General features: G+C 51.5%; 1 protein-coding gene across 14 annotated transcripts in view; it reads right to left on the reverse strand.

Annotated features, from left to right (window-relative positions):
• Positions 1-3,860: 3,860 nt before the first annotated feature.
• CHD6 (chromodomain helicase DNA binding protein 6) overlaps positions 3,861-14,099 on the reverse strand; it is a 92,086-nt gene continuing 81,847 nt past the window's right edge. For 7 of the 14 annotated variants that reach the window (XM_042021680.1, XM_042021681.1, XM_042021682.1 and 4 more), the window contains 7 exons: positions 13,798-14,004; positions 12,703-13,149; positions 11,870-12,058; positions 10,411-10,509; positions 9,913-10,032; positions 8,760-8,864; positions 3,861-6,811 (listed from right to left, as the gene is read on the reverse strand). In XM_042021680.1, coding sequence (XP_041877614.1) covers positions 5,921-6,811; positions 8,760-8,864; positions 9,913-10,032; positions 10,411-10,509; positions 11,870-12,058; positions 12,703-13,149; positions 13,798-14,004 — 2,058 coding nt within the window. In that variant the 3' untranslated portion in view covers positions 3,861-5,920. Of the gene's footprint in view, positions 6,812-7,926; positions 8,019-8,759; positions 8,865-9,912; positions 10,033-10,410; positions 10,510-10,943; positions 11,184-11,869; positions 12,059-12,702; positions 13,150-13,797; positions 14,005-14,099 lie in introns of those variants that run through there. The other 7 variants (XM_042021686.1, XM_042021679.1, XM_042021684.1 and 4 more) reach the window with 6 other exon arrangements.

Here is a 14,099-nt window from a genome sequence, read left to right on the forward strand (position 1 = left end):
GGCGGGGGCACCGGGGGCGCTCGGGGCCGGCGGGTGGTCGCAGCCCATCCCAGCGCACGGCTGCGGTAGGTCACGGCAGGAGCGGATTTTCCTCGGCCGCCGTCCCGCAGCGCCCTGGGACACGCGTGGGTGCAGCGTCTTCTCGGCGGTCTCCGGGCCCCGCGCACCGCTCCCCTGCAGGGCCGGGGGAGCCGCCCCCGCTCCGCGCCGCGGCCGCGCTCCCCGTCACTCGATCCGGTCGTGGCGGGCGCTCAGGGCGTTTCCAGGTGCCGGTTCCACTGGGCCCGGGCGGGGGGACGGAGCCCCCCGGGAGCACTGTGTGTCCGTCGAGAGCCGTGGCCATGGGGACACCGCCCGCCCCCGTGGGCAGGGGAGCGGCTCCTGCATCTCTGGAAGGGGCTCGAGTCACGCAGCGTCCGCAGCGCTGGTTCGGGGATAGGGAACAGGGCCCTGAACCCGCCCATCACTGGAGGATACTTGAACCACCTCACTGCTGCTCGGGGGGCGTTGGACGGAGAGCACACGGAGCGCGCCCGGAGCGGGCGCGGCGGATCCCCCTCCCCGGTACCCGCGGCGATGCGAGGATGCTCAGGGCGCGTTCAGGAGCCGCCGTAGGGACCCAGCCCCGGTGCACCCACTCGCTCGGCAGACCCTGCCCTACCCCGAGCTCCGGCTCCACTCACAGATCCCGGGGTTGGTTTTCTTGAAAATGCCCTTTTGCCAAGCACAGGGATCATCAGTTCGTGGGATCCACAGGCTGGGGGAACTGGTCCCTCATCGAGAATCTGATCAGCTCTGTGCTTTCCAAAATGTTACTTTCCATAAAAACCAGCCTTAATCCAACAATTAAATCTATTTGGAAAAAAAGATTGGCCATAAGAGCATTGAAAACTGCCTGTCATGAGCAGACTGGAAATGTGTTTCATTTGGGGTAATGAGGCTGTGAGTCCCACAGGCTTATTTATTCCTTCCAGACGAGAGGTGTTCCTCTGTGTGAGCCGAGCTTTGGTTTTTGTGCATCTCTTCCTCTATCAGAAATCTCTACCCTTTCCTGGAGGGAAAAAAAGTCACTGTGAGGTTTTCCTTTAGAATTTTGTTTTTCCAAACAGTACAGGCAATTCCTGTACAAGGTCTCCCTGTGCTATAGCACAGCCAGCTGAAAAACTTGACAACCTTGGCAGGAGCCCAGAGAGAGGAGAGGCTGGAGCATCTGCCATGGCTCATTCCCCTCAGCTCTTCCTGCAACAGCTCCAGGACACTGCTATTTCTTGAAGCCCTCTGAGGGCTCATGCTGGGCTTGCCTGAACTGATACATTCAGGCAGGCTGGGATTGAGTTCCAAGTTAAACCAGTAATGTCACATCCCACCCAGACCACTGGCAAATGGAGCCAGGTAATGGTGCTGTACAGAGTTGTTCATGAATTAAAAACCCACTGGAGGGAGAACAAGGCCACATGGGGAGTGGGACTGATCTGCTGGGCTGAAGATCTTGCCTTGTTTTATACCTTTTTAGGTGAAATCTTGATTCTTCAGGAATTAGTGCCACCTATGGCACTGCACCGATGGTTTCCAGCCACAGCCACCCCGGGAGCACCATGAAACAACCAGCGTCCCAAAAAGCCACACGGGAGGGTGAGGATGGTGTTTCTAGGCCTGCTGTCCAAATGTGCAGGGCACACTGTGCAGATTGATGGGAAGGGGATTGAGAGAGAAGCTGGATTTCTCTTACCTCCACTTTCCCAGAGCTGCTGCTCTGCTGGTGGCTGGGCTGGCTCCTTTCCTGGCAGCACTGCCCATCTGTCTGGTGCCCATGGCCGAGCATGGGTGCCATGGCCAGCTGTGCACTGGCACATGGGGTATGAGGCACTTGGGGACTTTGCCTGAAGTGCAGTGCCTGATAACTGCTTTGAGGTTGTAAAATGTGAAGAGATTCCTGATCTTGTGACAGCCCAGGCTCCGGATCCCTGGGGCTGAAGTGGCTCCTGAAGAGGTGAGGAGCAAAACTGCATTGAAAAGCTCAAGTTTTATTCAATGCAAACCAGATACCATTAGAGAAATTTCCTTGTGCTCACTGCTGGCGAAGACTGCCAACCCCAAATCCTATCTTGTAACTGTCAAGAGCCCAGAGTGGGGATATCTGCACTTGGGGTAGGTAAAGCTCTCCCAGCCGTGGCTCACTGCTGAGGAAAATCCTTCCCCCCTTTTTGTGACCATAAAGGGAATTAGAGATCTTGTCTAAATGTGCTATGAGACTTCTCTGTGTCCTGTCAGATAAAAACCAGGCAGGGACAGCAGTGGGGATGTGCAGCTGTGCCTGTTTTACTCTCTCACGGTCTGGGAAGGGGCACCTGTACCCTGTAAAACACAACGGGGAGCAAGCTGTGCCCCTGGTGCCCATCCTCCACCACATCCACTCACTGGTACCACCAGGTAACACACCTTGTCTGAAGAGACAGAGACACTGCAGCCACCACGGCTGCGGCAGCCCAATGCCAGCACATGCTCCTCCATGGACCACAGGGCTGCCTGGCTCCTGCAGCTCCTGCCAGCAAATATCCTGCATTATGGGTGCCAAGGTGTGAGGCTGCAGTTTGTGGAGCCAGAATTTAAAGGGAGACTCAGGAACTGGAAATTCACAGCAAATGCTACCACTTTGCCATTCTTTTCTGCTGGGTACTTTTCTCTTTCCCCCCTGCAAAGCAGCAACAAAATACCAGGACAAGGTGGTTACACAGGGCAGGTGGAGCACTGGTTTTACTCTGTGTCTTTTTTCCTGGATCTTGGAAGAACAGAGCTGCTCCTGTGCATCATTCTGATGAAACACTGAGGAATGTCTGCTTTGCTAAAGCCTGAGATCCTTACACAGAGATTTAGGACAAGCATTTCACAAAACTTGGAGGTACAGGAAGCATAGGGAGAGGAGCCCAGCACCCTCTCTGCTGGGTGCCAAGGTGTGTAACTGCTTGGGGGGTGTGTGTGTGCGTGTGATGACTGTGGAGGTCTCTGGGCTTCCACCCACCCTTGTGGAAAAAGCAGGTCAGCAGAGAGCCCTTGTGCATCCTCTGTGCTTAAACTGGCCCTGGAGCTTGGGCTGCTCCTGGGATCTTGCAACCCATGTGGGATGTGAGTTCCCCCACACCGGCGAGTTCACCCCAGGGTGCTGTGAGAGCTGTGGGTTCGGCCCCTCACGGCGAGCAGCCCGACTCAGAGTAACACACAGGGCACCAGGAGCAATCCTAGAGCAGCGACCAGGCCACTGGTTTCAACAGCTTCTCAATGGATTCATGCTGAGAAAAAGGCAAGTCACGTTTATCACTGAGTCAGGTGAATTAAACATTCACATATATTTGCTGAAAAAAATTATATACATCTGTAGCAAGGCTCTGCCAAGTCTGAAAGATAAGCATCATCTAGTCACTAAATTAAAAAAATAAAAATCTGACTTTTAAATCTTTTTCTTTTTATCCATGTTCAAGAGCACAGACAGTTTATTTTGTTAGCACATTTGGTGAAGGATGTATGTGTGTGAATAGCCATGAAAACCGGTGAAAATTTGGCATTTGTTTGGGATATGATGGAAAAGAAGAAGCAGCCACTTAATGCCTTACAGTCTAAATAATCCACAGAGTATATCGGGTTGCAAAAGGGTCACAAAGTAGCAAAGAGAAGCCTAAACACCCAGAGACGTAGCATACATGTCTGCTAAGGAAGAACAAGGTATAGAGCATGCTGGCTAATTAAATAAATTTCACTTTAAACCCTGTTCCTTACGCGTGTAACCCTGGAAAAACCATCCCATAACAAGAAATGGACTCGGAAGAGATTTCTGTATCCATTCACAGTAAGGCTTTGAAGATATATGAAGTTTTATAGCATTTGTATTTTAAGGATTTAGGGCAAGTACATGTTCTTCCACTGAATAAAAACAAAGTTAGTACTTAAAAGGTTCAAAAATATATCAATCGTGACTTTTTTTTTTACATAAATAAATTATATTGATTTTGGATTTAACAGCTGAAAAAACCCTTTCTGCTTCCACTGGAGGCAAAAACTGAACAAAATGTTAGTTAAATAGAGATAGCAGCATTTCTAAGAAATCTGTCGATAGTGATACAGTATCTATGCTACAAGAATGTTATTAAATAGAACACAATTATTGGGGGGAGGGGGATTGGATTATGATTGGTTACACACTTTAAAAAAATCATCCAATCCAATAAACTGGGAATAAATTCTGTGAAAATATAAACCAACTGGTTTTTTTGACCATGGGTAACAGACTTCTTTGAGATGCTAATTTTAACATGTACATAATTCATAATCCCAAATGTATAAAAGACAATGACAAAAAGCATCATAAATAAATAATGCAAACTGAAATAGTTATGTCAAAACATTTGGACCATCTGATAAATTAGCAAAACTGCAACAGAAAAAAAAAAGTAAAAAATACAGTAAATTGTGACAACCAAGTGTGAAACTGATGAGTAGCACACTCCAACTCCCTCCCAGCCTGCCCTTCGCTCACCGCTGCACCAGTGCGGCTTTATTCAAGTCTCAGACCATGAGCTGCAAGTAAGAACAACCCCAAGTGAAAGAAGAATTAAAGGAGGAGTGAGGGGAAGGAGAAATCGGAAGAGTTGCCTGTGGAGGAGTCTCAGTACCCAGAGCTGGAGGGGGGCTGGCGGCATTAAAACCCGTCCATTTGAAATGCAGATGCTGAACTCATTTGGGAAATACTGTTCAACAGCAAACGGAATGGGAAGAAGCCAAAGTCATCTCTTCACAGTCCACCACTAGAAAGTAAGAAACTCAGGCTCTGAAAGTCTCAAGGGTCCTTCTCAGAGGACTCCCCAATGGGGGAACCTGGCCTACAGCCTTCTCCGTGTTTGCTGAAAGAACGTCGCTTCTGGGGTAAGGAGTGGGAAATATAAAAACTCAGGAAGCCTCAGTGTTCATATAAGAGCATTAAAATCAGTGTGGTCTGTTCAAGGCTGGGGAAAAATACCTTTAGAGCACCTGTAATGCCATAGCTGAGAACTAACGCCAGAGAGGAGAACTGAAGACTAGCAGAATGATGAAGGAACTGGTTGCTACAGGTACAGTAACCCCAGAAAAGTCATGCAAGTGTGCAAAACCTTTTCAGCTCAAGCTGGAAAGTTCTTGTAACTACCAAGGAAAGGGCAACTAAACTCCACGTAACATAAAACCAAACGTTGGTTTTAAAAAATACAAAATGTCTACATCATTTTTTCACTCTCTGCAGTTTGTCTCCAAACCTTTGAGGTGGGATGATCAAGAAATTATATCACTACCAGTTATGCTTTTCCTTTCAAAGAAATGAATATATGCATTTTCAATCATTAGTTATATACTTCTGTCTATACTACTATTCTAGTAACCATGATAAAATAGGGAAATACTTTAAATCAAAAATACACATCAGCACTTACTATAGCTGTGCTTTTAACCCAAATACAGGCTTTTTCGCTCAGTGTCGCTGTAGACAGAAATACCCTTGTCTGTGTGTTAGACCAAGAGATAAACACTTTTCTTCTGCTCTTGTTTTTTTGCTGCTTTTTCTTCTCAAAGGAGTGAGCAATTTACGGGGGGTGACCAAGTACTGGATTTGCTATTGTTGGCTGGGATGAACGACTGGAAAAACAGAATGAGAATTCGGTGCCTCCCATACTAGCTAGACAACACTGTTTATCTAATAAAGTGGCAAGACCCTGCAACTATTAACATGTAGTATGTCACCAGTTTTTTCTGACAGGGAATTAGGTAGATAATATTACTCATGGAAACACAGGTTTATGAAGGTGGAGCGGGGTGGGAGGGGAAGTAACAAAGAGTTTATGGGATAAGAAACTCACAAGCCACAATCTTTTTGTGTTTTTCTTTCAATGAAACAAAAGTTCTAATCGGTATCGTGAGCTGCTTGGTGCTCCTCCTCTGCTGGTCCGTCCTGCTCCTTCTCTGCTGCCGCTGGCGGGCTCTGCTCCACACAGTTTTGACTGTTTGCAGCTTCTTTTTCCGGCAGTGAGACAGTTTCTGGCTCTGGATTTGCCAATTCCCCTTTTGCTTTCTTCCTCTTCCGCTTCTGGCTCTCCAGGTTTGCCGCCTCCGAGTGCCTGGTTTGCTGGATGCCAGGCAGCGCCATGCCGATGCCAGGGGAAAGGAACATGGAGGGATAGATCAGTCCAGGAGACATCCCTGGGATAAGAAATGGGTTAAAAGCTACAGGACTACTGGTAGTTATTGCGGATTCTGTCTGATTAGAAAATGAACTAGGACCAGGCTTGTCTTCAGCGAGAGGTTCTTTTTTCCCATCCTGGCTGCCCTGTTTCTCCTCATTTGCTTTCTCGGCGCTGGCTGTGCCACCTTTCGTTGTGCTTGTTAACGAAGTCGGAGCAGTCGCAGTACAAGTCGTCGTCATGGGGGAGTTGAGGAGTCCTCCAACACCGAACATCTGGGGAACGGTTGCCATGCCCGGCAGCATCATGGGCAACATGCTCAGGGTGCTCTTCACATCCTCACCAGCGGGCACTGCTGCAAAGCCAGCAGGAAACCCGACCAGCCCGGTCAGAGGGATCCCTTGCATATTTCTCATGTTCTGAAGTCCCACCAGATCCATCCCAGCAATTAGTCCGTTCATGAACAATGGTCCCATTCCAGAAGAAGAATCTGCTACAACACCAGGGCCTTTAAGGAGTTCACTCCGGGGCCTCCTCCCTCTCCGGCGCGGCCCAGCGTCCCGGAGCACGGGCTCGGTAAGGATGCGATTGAATTTGTTTTCGGGTAAGTAGCCCTGAAAATGAGACATAACAGAGAACACCCGACAGTTACTACTGCAGCAAAGGAAATCTGGCTTGTCTGTGCCCACATCTGTGTCCCAGATGGCGTCGGCACAGAAATATTTGCCTACATGATATGGAATTTGAGAGGTACACATAACTTTTCCCCAAGGGATGCTGCCAAATGCAAAACACGCTCGCTCTGCCCTGGCAGGATCCTGCGCTGTCAAAACGCTCAGGGAGGGGAGGAGGAAGCATGTTTTCACCCCGTATTCCAGCCCTCAGCACCAGCTGTTCACAGCACAAGAAGCACCAGGGCAGCGTGGTGTCAGCTGCCCACTCAGCTCCCTGCCCAGCTCTAATTGTGCCTTCAGCAACAGGTGAAAAAATCCTCTTTGAGATGGGAAGGGCCAAATTTTCAATGCTCTGCAGGACAGCAAAGCTCATGGGATGACACAGAGAGTGGGCATGCTGCCGGAGGAGTTCCTGGTCAGAGCTTCACTGGGATGCCAGGGAGCATTCAGAAAGCTCTTCTGACAGAAGAGACATGGGACCAAAACCCAGCAGTCAGAAGCGGGCAAGACCATCCAGTTACACAAAGCAATGCGGGGGGATCCACAGCACAGCTTAACACTCCCCTTTTCAGCATCCTCAACACAGACATTGAAACATTTCCCTTCATGGTTCCCTTGGTTTCAATATCACCACTCTTTGAATCATTTCCAATAATAAATTTAGGTAGGAAAAGTATTTCCTATTGACACCTGTAGTGCAGAAACATTAATTAGATGCACCTGGCAGTCTGCTCAGCACAGCACCTGCCCAAGGAGGGAGAACCTTCTGGGTGCATCTCCCACTGGCAGATGGGAGAAGCTACATGGGGCCGTGACTGCACCCAGGCTCTGCTGGCCCGAGCGCCTGGAGCAGCTGGCCATCCTTCTGCATCCCTCCCGTACCAGGACAGGTATGCATTCGCCAAAAGCTCAGTGCCCATGGCGTGGGAATGCTCACGGGATGCAGCTGCTGGAGCAGGGCACAGGAGAGGTGCCCAGGCAGTGCCAGGCACACAGCGGTTTCTGTGGCAAAGAGACTGTCCCCTCAAGTAGAAGAAGAAGAGCTGTCAGCTCACCCGGGGCTGGCTGCCCGGATGGGGCCCTGATGCCAGCCTGGATGTGGAGCCGTTTCCTGGGCAGTGGGACAGACGATGCCAAATCTCCAGTGCTAAGGAAAAACCAATTTGAGAGCAGTACAAACCTCTAAGGCAATGGATTCACCCTCCAGCCCTCTACAAGGGTGTCACGCAAATCACTGAAGCCCAAAACCAGGCAGCAGGTGAGAGGGACTACAGGGAGAAGTCTGGATCAGGCCAGCCCGTGGGGCAGGGCAGGGTGATCTGGCAGTGCCATGTGTGCAAGAGGGGAGAGTGCTCCTTCTCCACAGGCTCTGCCACACACTGGGGCAGGGACTGCTGGATGGACAGGGTGGATGAAGTGGCACAGGAGGCTCCATCCTGCCCCTTTCCCTGCCTGTGCCTGACCCTTCAGGCCTGGTGACCTGTGCGGCCTTTGGTGAGCCTGCAGCTGTGCAGGCAGAGTTCACAGGAGCTGATGAAAAGCATCAACTAGAGATGTTTTTGAAAATTTGACCCATGAGAACATTTTGTCCACACCCTGCCATCCAGCTCCTAGGGGATTCCTCTTGCCCCTGCTACCCTAAGCATCCCAAGGCTCTCCAGCCAGGCGTGCTGAGCTGCTGAGCCCCGTTCCCAGGGCCTGGCCACAGAGCTGGTGGTGGCACGGCCCAACCTCCCGCTCTACCCCGGTGCTGCAGCCATCCCCTCCCACACACCCAGCCCAGGGCCTGCCTTGCAGCTCCCAGATCCTCACTGGAGAAAGGTTGTGGGGATGGGGAGGGGAAAGAAAAGATGACATGATACAGATTTCTCCAAAAGCTCTAACTTACTGAAAGCTTAACAATGTCAGCCCAGTCAGCTGCAACAGCATACTCCAAGTTTGCATCAAGCCACCTTGGCAATTCCTTCAATGCTGGTGCCGTGGCTCCCCCTAACTATAAAACACAGCAGAAGGATGACCTCTATTGCAGAGAGAGTTATGTAAAATAATACAAAAAATATGATTACACTTCCCCTAGCTTCTTGCTTTGGGCTGCAATTTGCTGGGATGTAGACTCTGGCCTTGCTACACTTGCCTTTCTGCAGGATTTGGTGCGTGCCTGCTGCCTCCAGACACACAGCTCAGGGAGAAAAGGCAGGTTCAGCCTCTGTGGCCCGGCCCATTGCCCTACCAGGTACCAGTGATGGGGACAGAGCTTCTGTAAAAGCCATATTTAGAACCAGCAAAGCCCCCAACTCACCCAGGTCTCCAAAGGCCAGCATGGGGGCAACAAAGGGGAACACAGATGTGGCTGAAACAACCTCTTTCTGCCTCACTCTTTAGTTTTGCTTTTAGATGTGATTAATGTCACATTACCTTCTGACCTAGTACAGTCCTGGGTGTGCTTAAGAACTAAATTTCAATGGAAAGTACTGCTGAACATCCCTTCTTGTTCAGAGAGGTGAACATCAGTGCCCTGGAGATTAAACTGCAGACAAGTAAATCCAAGCTCCTTGCTCAGAAAGCAGGAAAAAGCCCTTCCAACCCTCAACCTTCCACAAGCCCAGCAGTGGGATGGGTATTGGTGTGCTCTGGCCTGCACCTCGTAAGGAGGAACAAACCAAAGGATATTTGCATGGCAACGTTACAATTTGTGGCATATTGCAATGAATTCAAGGGGTACAATCAAATCCAGGATGGGAAGCACATTGACAGGGCTGTGCTGAGGGTGGCCTTAAAGCCAAAGGCTGTACCCCTGAGGGGTCTGTCCCTTGCAAGGGACGACACTCCCACATCCCTTACTTCACACAGACAGTCACTTATTTCACAGGTCTGCATGTCCTTGGGCACATGTGTCACAGGTTAATGTAGATCAGAGACCTATTCCAGACTTTTGTCTCATCCATAGGCTTCTCTGGATTAAATCTCCCCCCAGGCAAGCTCAAGCTCTGCTAAGCAATTTGGGACACTGAGGGCAGAGCACAGAAGAGGCCTTCGCTTACCCGCCGTCCGGTACCCTTATGTACCACCGGCACCCGCTCCTCTCCAGTCAGAGAGCTAATGTCCAGTTTGTTGGGGTCCTTGCAGCGCTGCCTCCTCTGCTTGGGCTTGTCTGAAAAATTCTGGAGTGCAAACAAGACAATGTTAATGAGACTAGATGGCTTAATGAGCCTGGCTGGCTACAAGCCCTGCAGAAGAGCAGCATGGATGGGCTCCCGAGGGACAGGGAATCCCTGAAGGCTGGGGCAGGAGCAGCACCAGCAGCACAAACTGGTCCCTGCCACAGGACCAGCTCTCAAATGAGCAAAACTGATTTTTGTAGGTATAAAGGGGTCTCCAGTGTACCCCACTTAGAGTGCTCTAGTCCTAACTCCCCTCCACTCCTGATTCTGCAGGTTCTTATACATGCATCTGTAAACAGGACACTGCATACAGCCAGTAGAGAGAACAGGTCTGTGTGTGCCACTTGTGTCACTCTCATACAGCCACCTGCTTCTCACCAGCTCAGCTGTGCTGTGTTTCCTTCCTCTTTCAGCTGTTCCCAGCACAGAGATGCTGCACCATGTTCGTCTGGGATCAGAGCCCTCCAGAACTGCAACCTACCAAGATACAGCCAAGTCATTGTACACCCACTGCATGCACCGAGCCCCACAGTCAATGTGCCTGCAAGGATGGAGCATTATAATGAACAACTCGGATAGCTCAGATTCCTGAGAGTCAGAAAAAGACCCTGAGTGCAGTTCATGCTTTGAGCTGAGCTACTGCAGTACCCCAAAGCCACTCTCAATCCATCCTACTCAGAGAGAAGAGATCCTGCAGGGCTGGCCTGGGGCACTGGGGGCTTGCTGGGGGCAAGAGCTTCACCAGAGGCATGGTCAGACTGGGCAAGTTCCAGTACCTCCCTGGAAGGCAAGGGTGTTGGGAAGGAGTGGGAAGGTACCTCCACATCTGCTCCACCATCTGACTGCTCCTGGGAGTCTGGTCCTGGGCACACAGCTGGATGTTTCTCTGGACTTTGAACAGCAAAGACCATCCTGCTGAGCAAATGTTGGGCTCCTCACCTCTCATCTCTAAGAAGCTTCAAAACACTAATGTCTTGCCTGTACTCCAAGCTCCAGGAAATCCCCGCCTCAGGCGCATGATCCTCCAGGACCACAATGCAGAGTCTTTTCTGTTTTACCACCACATTTCTTCCTGCTCTGTTTCATGGCCTCTGCTCTGCCTACTACATGGTCTAACAGGCTAAATAAGCTGAAACCAGGAGCAAACCGACCTGTGAAACCAAGAGGTGGAGGTTTATGAGACAGCAGGAAGCATCAGAAAGACTGTGCACCCCACGCTGAGCCACTGCTTTCTGAGAGCACCCACGGCCACACAGACACCATGGGGTGTGCAGAGCCTGTCAGCCTCCAACACAGTCCACTGGGCTGGCTCCTAAAGAGAGGATGTTTCCTCTTGCCTGGGAACCTTATTTAGTACAACAACACTGCCTAAAATGACCCCAGGTGAAAAAGAACAACATAGACCTTGAGCACCTGAAATCCCTTTTCTCATTTCTGTCCCCGTCCCTGGCACTTCTGGAAGACTTTGTGCATTGGGCAGATGGATGCACTGCAGCTGGAGAACTGACCTTGGGCAACAGGGCTCAGCTCCTGGAGGATGCCAGACAGGTCCATGCCCAGGGTGCCCTGGAGGGTAGTGACAGTCCCCCGCCTGGGCATGTTTGTGTTCTGGGGGGAAAGGAGAGGAGTTCTCCAGCAGCAAGTGCCTTTTGTTGCTGTCCAGGGGAATAGTGCTCACCTCTTAAACATGTCATGAATCCCTGAACAGCCCCAAAGAACACCACAAACCATGTCACAAGGAAAAACCTAACACAAAGGACAACACACAAGGCAGGTGCACACACACACAAACACACACACACACACAAACACACGTGCCACTGAAGGCCACCCTTACTGTGCCAAAGCTGGGAACATCGAGTGTGTAGTCAGACTGCTGCCGGAGCCAGTCGAGGAGACTCTTATTCGGGACAGCCTTCTCTTGGCTGCCTGCAGCTGGGACTGGCTGTGGAGCTGAGGTAGCAGCAACCGGCCCGTCAGGGAGAGGACTGTTCTGAGGGGGCTGTGGCTGGTCTTCCTGAACATCCTGCCGTGGAGGGAGGAGCAGGGAGAGGCCATCAGCAGTGTGCAGTGATGCATGTGCACCTCAAGAAGCACAGCTCCCAAAGCAGGTCATCTGCTCACATCATACAGATTAATCCACACACTCCCACTGCCTCTTCCTTAAACCACCACCCACCACCACATTACATTTCCACTCCATCCCCAGCACTGGTGGTAGGGAGGGCAGAGTGCTGGGAGATGCTTCTGAACTCACATAGAAACACTCTAATCACCAGGAAGACCAACTTCCCCTCAGATCACTCCTAAAAGTGGTCTAGGGGCGCCGGTCTTGCTCCATTCTTTGAGTGGATCCCACCTTAGAAGGAGAAAGGGTGCAGTAGGATCTTGTCTTTCTCATCTTCCCTAAACATAAATATTCCCTGAGGTGGGCCAGCTGCTTTTGATTATGCTTAGCAGGATTCAAACACTCCAGAGTGCTGTAAACCAGAGGGATAACTTCCCTTCCTCCCTTTAGTATCTGCTCTGCCTGGTCCTGCACAAACGAAGCTGTCTTGGAGGAAGCTGCGCAGCGTCACGGGCAGCAGAGCTTGGAGGGGAGAGCTGGGCCATGAAACAAACTGTGCTGATTCCATGGGGTCCGTGTGAAAGGAGGGAGCATCAACCCACCTGCAGCCTGTTTGGAAGAGGCCTCTCCTTCAAGAAGATGAGGTCCATCCCTTCGACATTTTTCCTCCTGCCCCGTCTCCTTCTCATGGCAGCATCATCTCTTCGGAGGCTGCCGTTTACAATCTGTCCAGTGACAGGATGGATTAACCCCGCCTGTAGGATGCCAGACAAGTCCATGCCCAGGGAGCTCTGGAGGGCATTCACGGTCCCCAATTTGGGCATGTTTGTGTTCAGGGGGAAAGGAGAGGAGTTCCCCGGGGACCCATCAGAGGCTCTGGACAAATCCACCGCTGCCTCGCGCCAGCCGTTCAGCACAATGGGTGGATGGACATGGGCTGCTGCCAGCTGCTCCAGGCTCCTCTGTTTGGCATCTCTCTCCATCTCGAATTCATAGGGTCTCCTGTGCTTCCGCTCGTCTTTTGCAAAGGCAGGGCTCAGGAAACCTTCCTGTGTGTACCAAAGCCACAGAGGGTTACGGCTGCTCCTGCCCTGCCCAGGGACCACAGCTCCTCACACCAGCACTGAGCTAATGGTCAGGCTGCCCTGCCCCTCCAAGAAGCCCTGAGGGATGCCCTTTCCTTGGGCATATCACATCTCTTTCCCTGTGTGGGGATGGTGCAGGAGCACCCTCGCACACACTCAGATCTCCCAAGGTGTTTATAACCATGGCTGCTCTGCCAGCTGCTGGGGCCCCAGGCCAGCAGTTTGTCTGTCCCACGTGACTGTTGGGGACAGGGGTACTGGGACTTGGGGACTTGAAAGGGCAGTGCTCCTTGCACCCTTCCTTTGGGTTGCCAGGGGGCTGTCCCCTTTTCCCTCTGACCATGTCAGGTGCTCCAGCACTGACTCTGGAAGCACCTCTAGAGCCGCAGAAGCTGTGGAGCTGCCAACAACAGCTGCCTTCCAAGGAGGGCAGCAGGGGGCTGAGAGCACGGGGAGCTCACCAGGAGCTATCAGCAGGGGACCAAGTGGCTAAAGCCTCAACTGGCACCTCAACTGGCACCAAGGGGCCCCACTTGGGAAACTCCTGAGGACTTCTGGGCAACGTCTCACCCCAGAGTCATGAGCCTGTCACTGCCTCAGGGCCCCCCTCACCTTTTGTACCCGTGACATTAACACCCCGTTATTGAAGCTGGGATCGGTGGCTTCTGACTCGGCAAAGCTGCTCCTGCTGCCAGCGCTGCTGGCCATGGCTGGAGCTGTCAGCAGGCTCTGTGCCTCAAACTGCTGGCTGGAGGAAGGCCACTTGCCCTTCAGGATGGCATGGCAGATGTTGTCAATGCGGTTGATGATCACACGGTCCTGCAAACAGAAATGGACAGTGGCAAGCTGAAACTGGAATGACTGACTCACGTATGACAGCTCAGGATTAAAGTTGAGCCCAGCCCAGGTGATCT

Source organism: Corvus kubaryi, unplaced genomic scaffold (assembly GCF_017639235.1).
Source record: "Corvus kubaryi isolate FWS band 111438036 unplaced genomic scaffold, C.kubaryi_AGA036_p1.0 37157, whole genome shotgun sequence".
NCBI classification, from domain to species: Eukaryota; Metazoa; Chordata; class Aves; order Passeriformes; family Corvidae; genus Corvus; species Corvus kubaryi.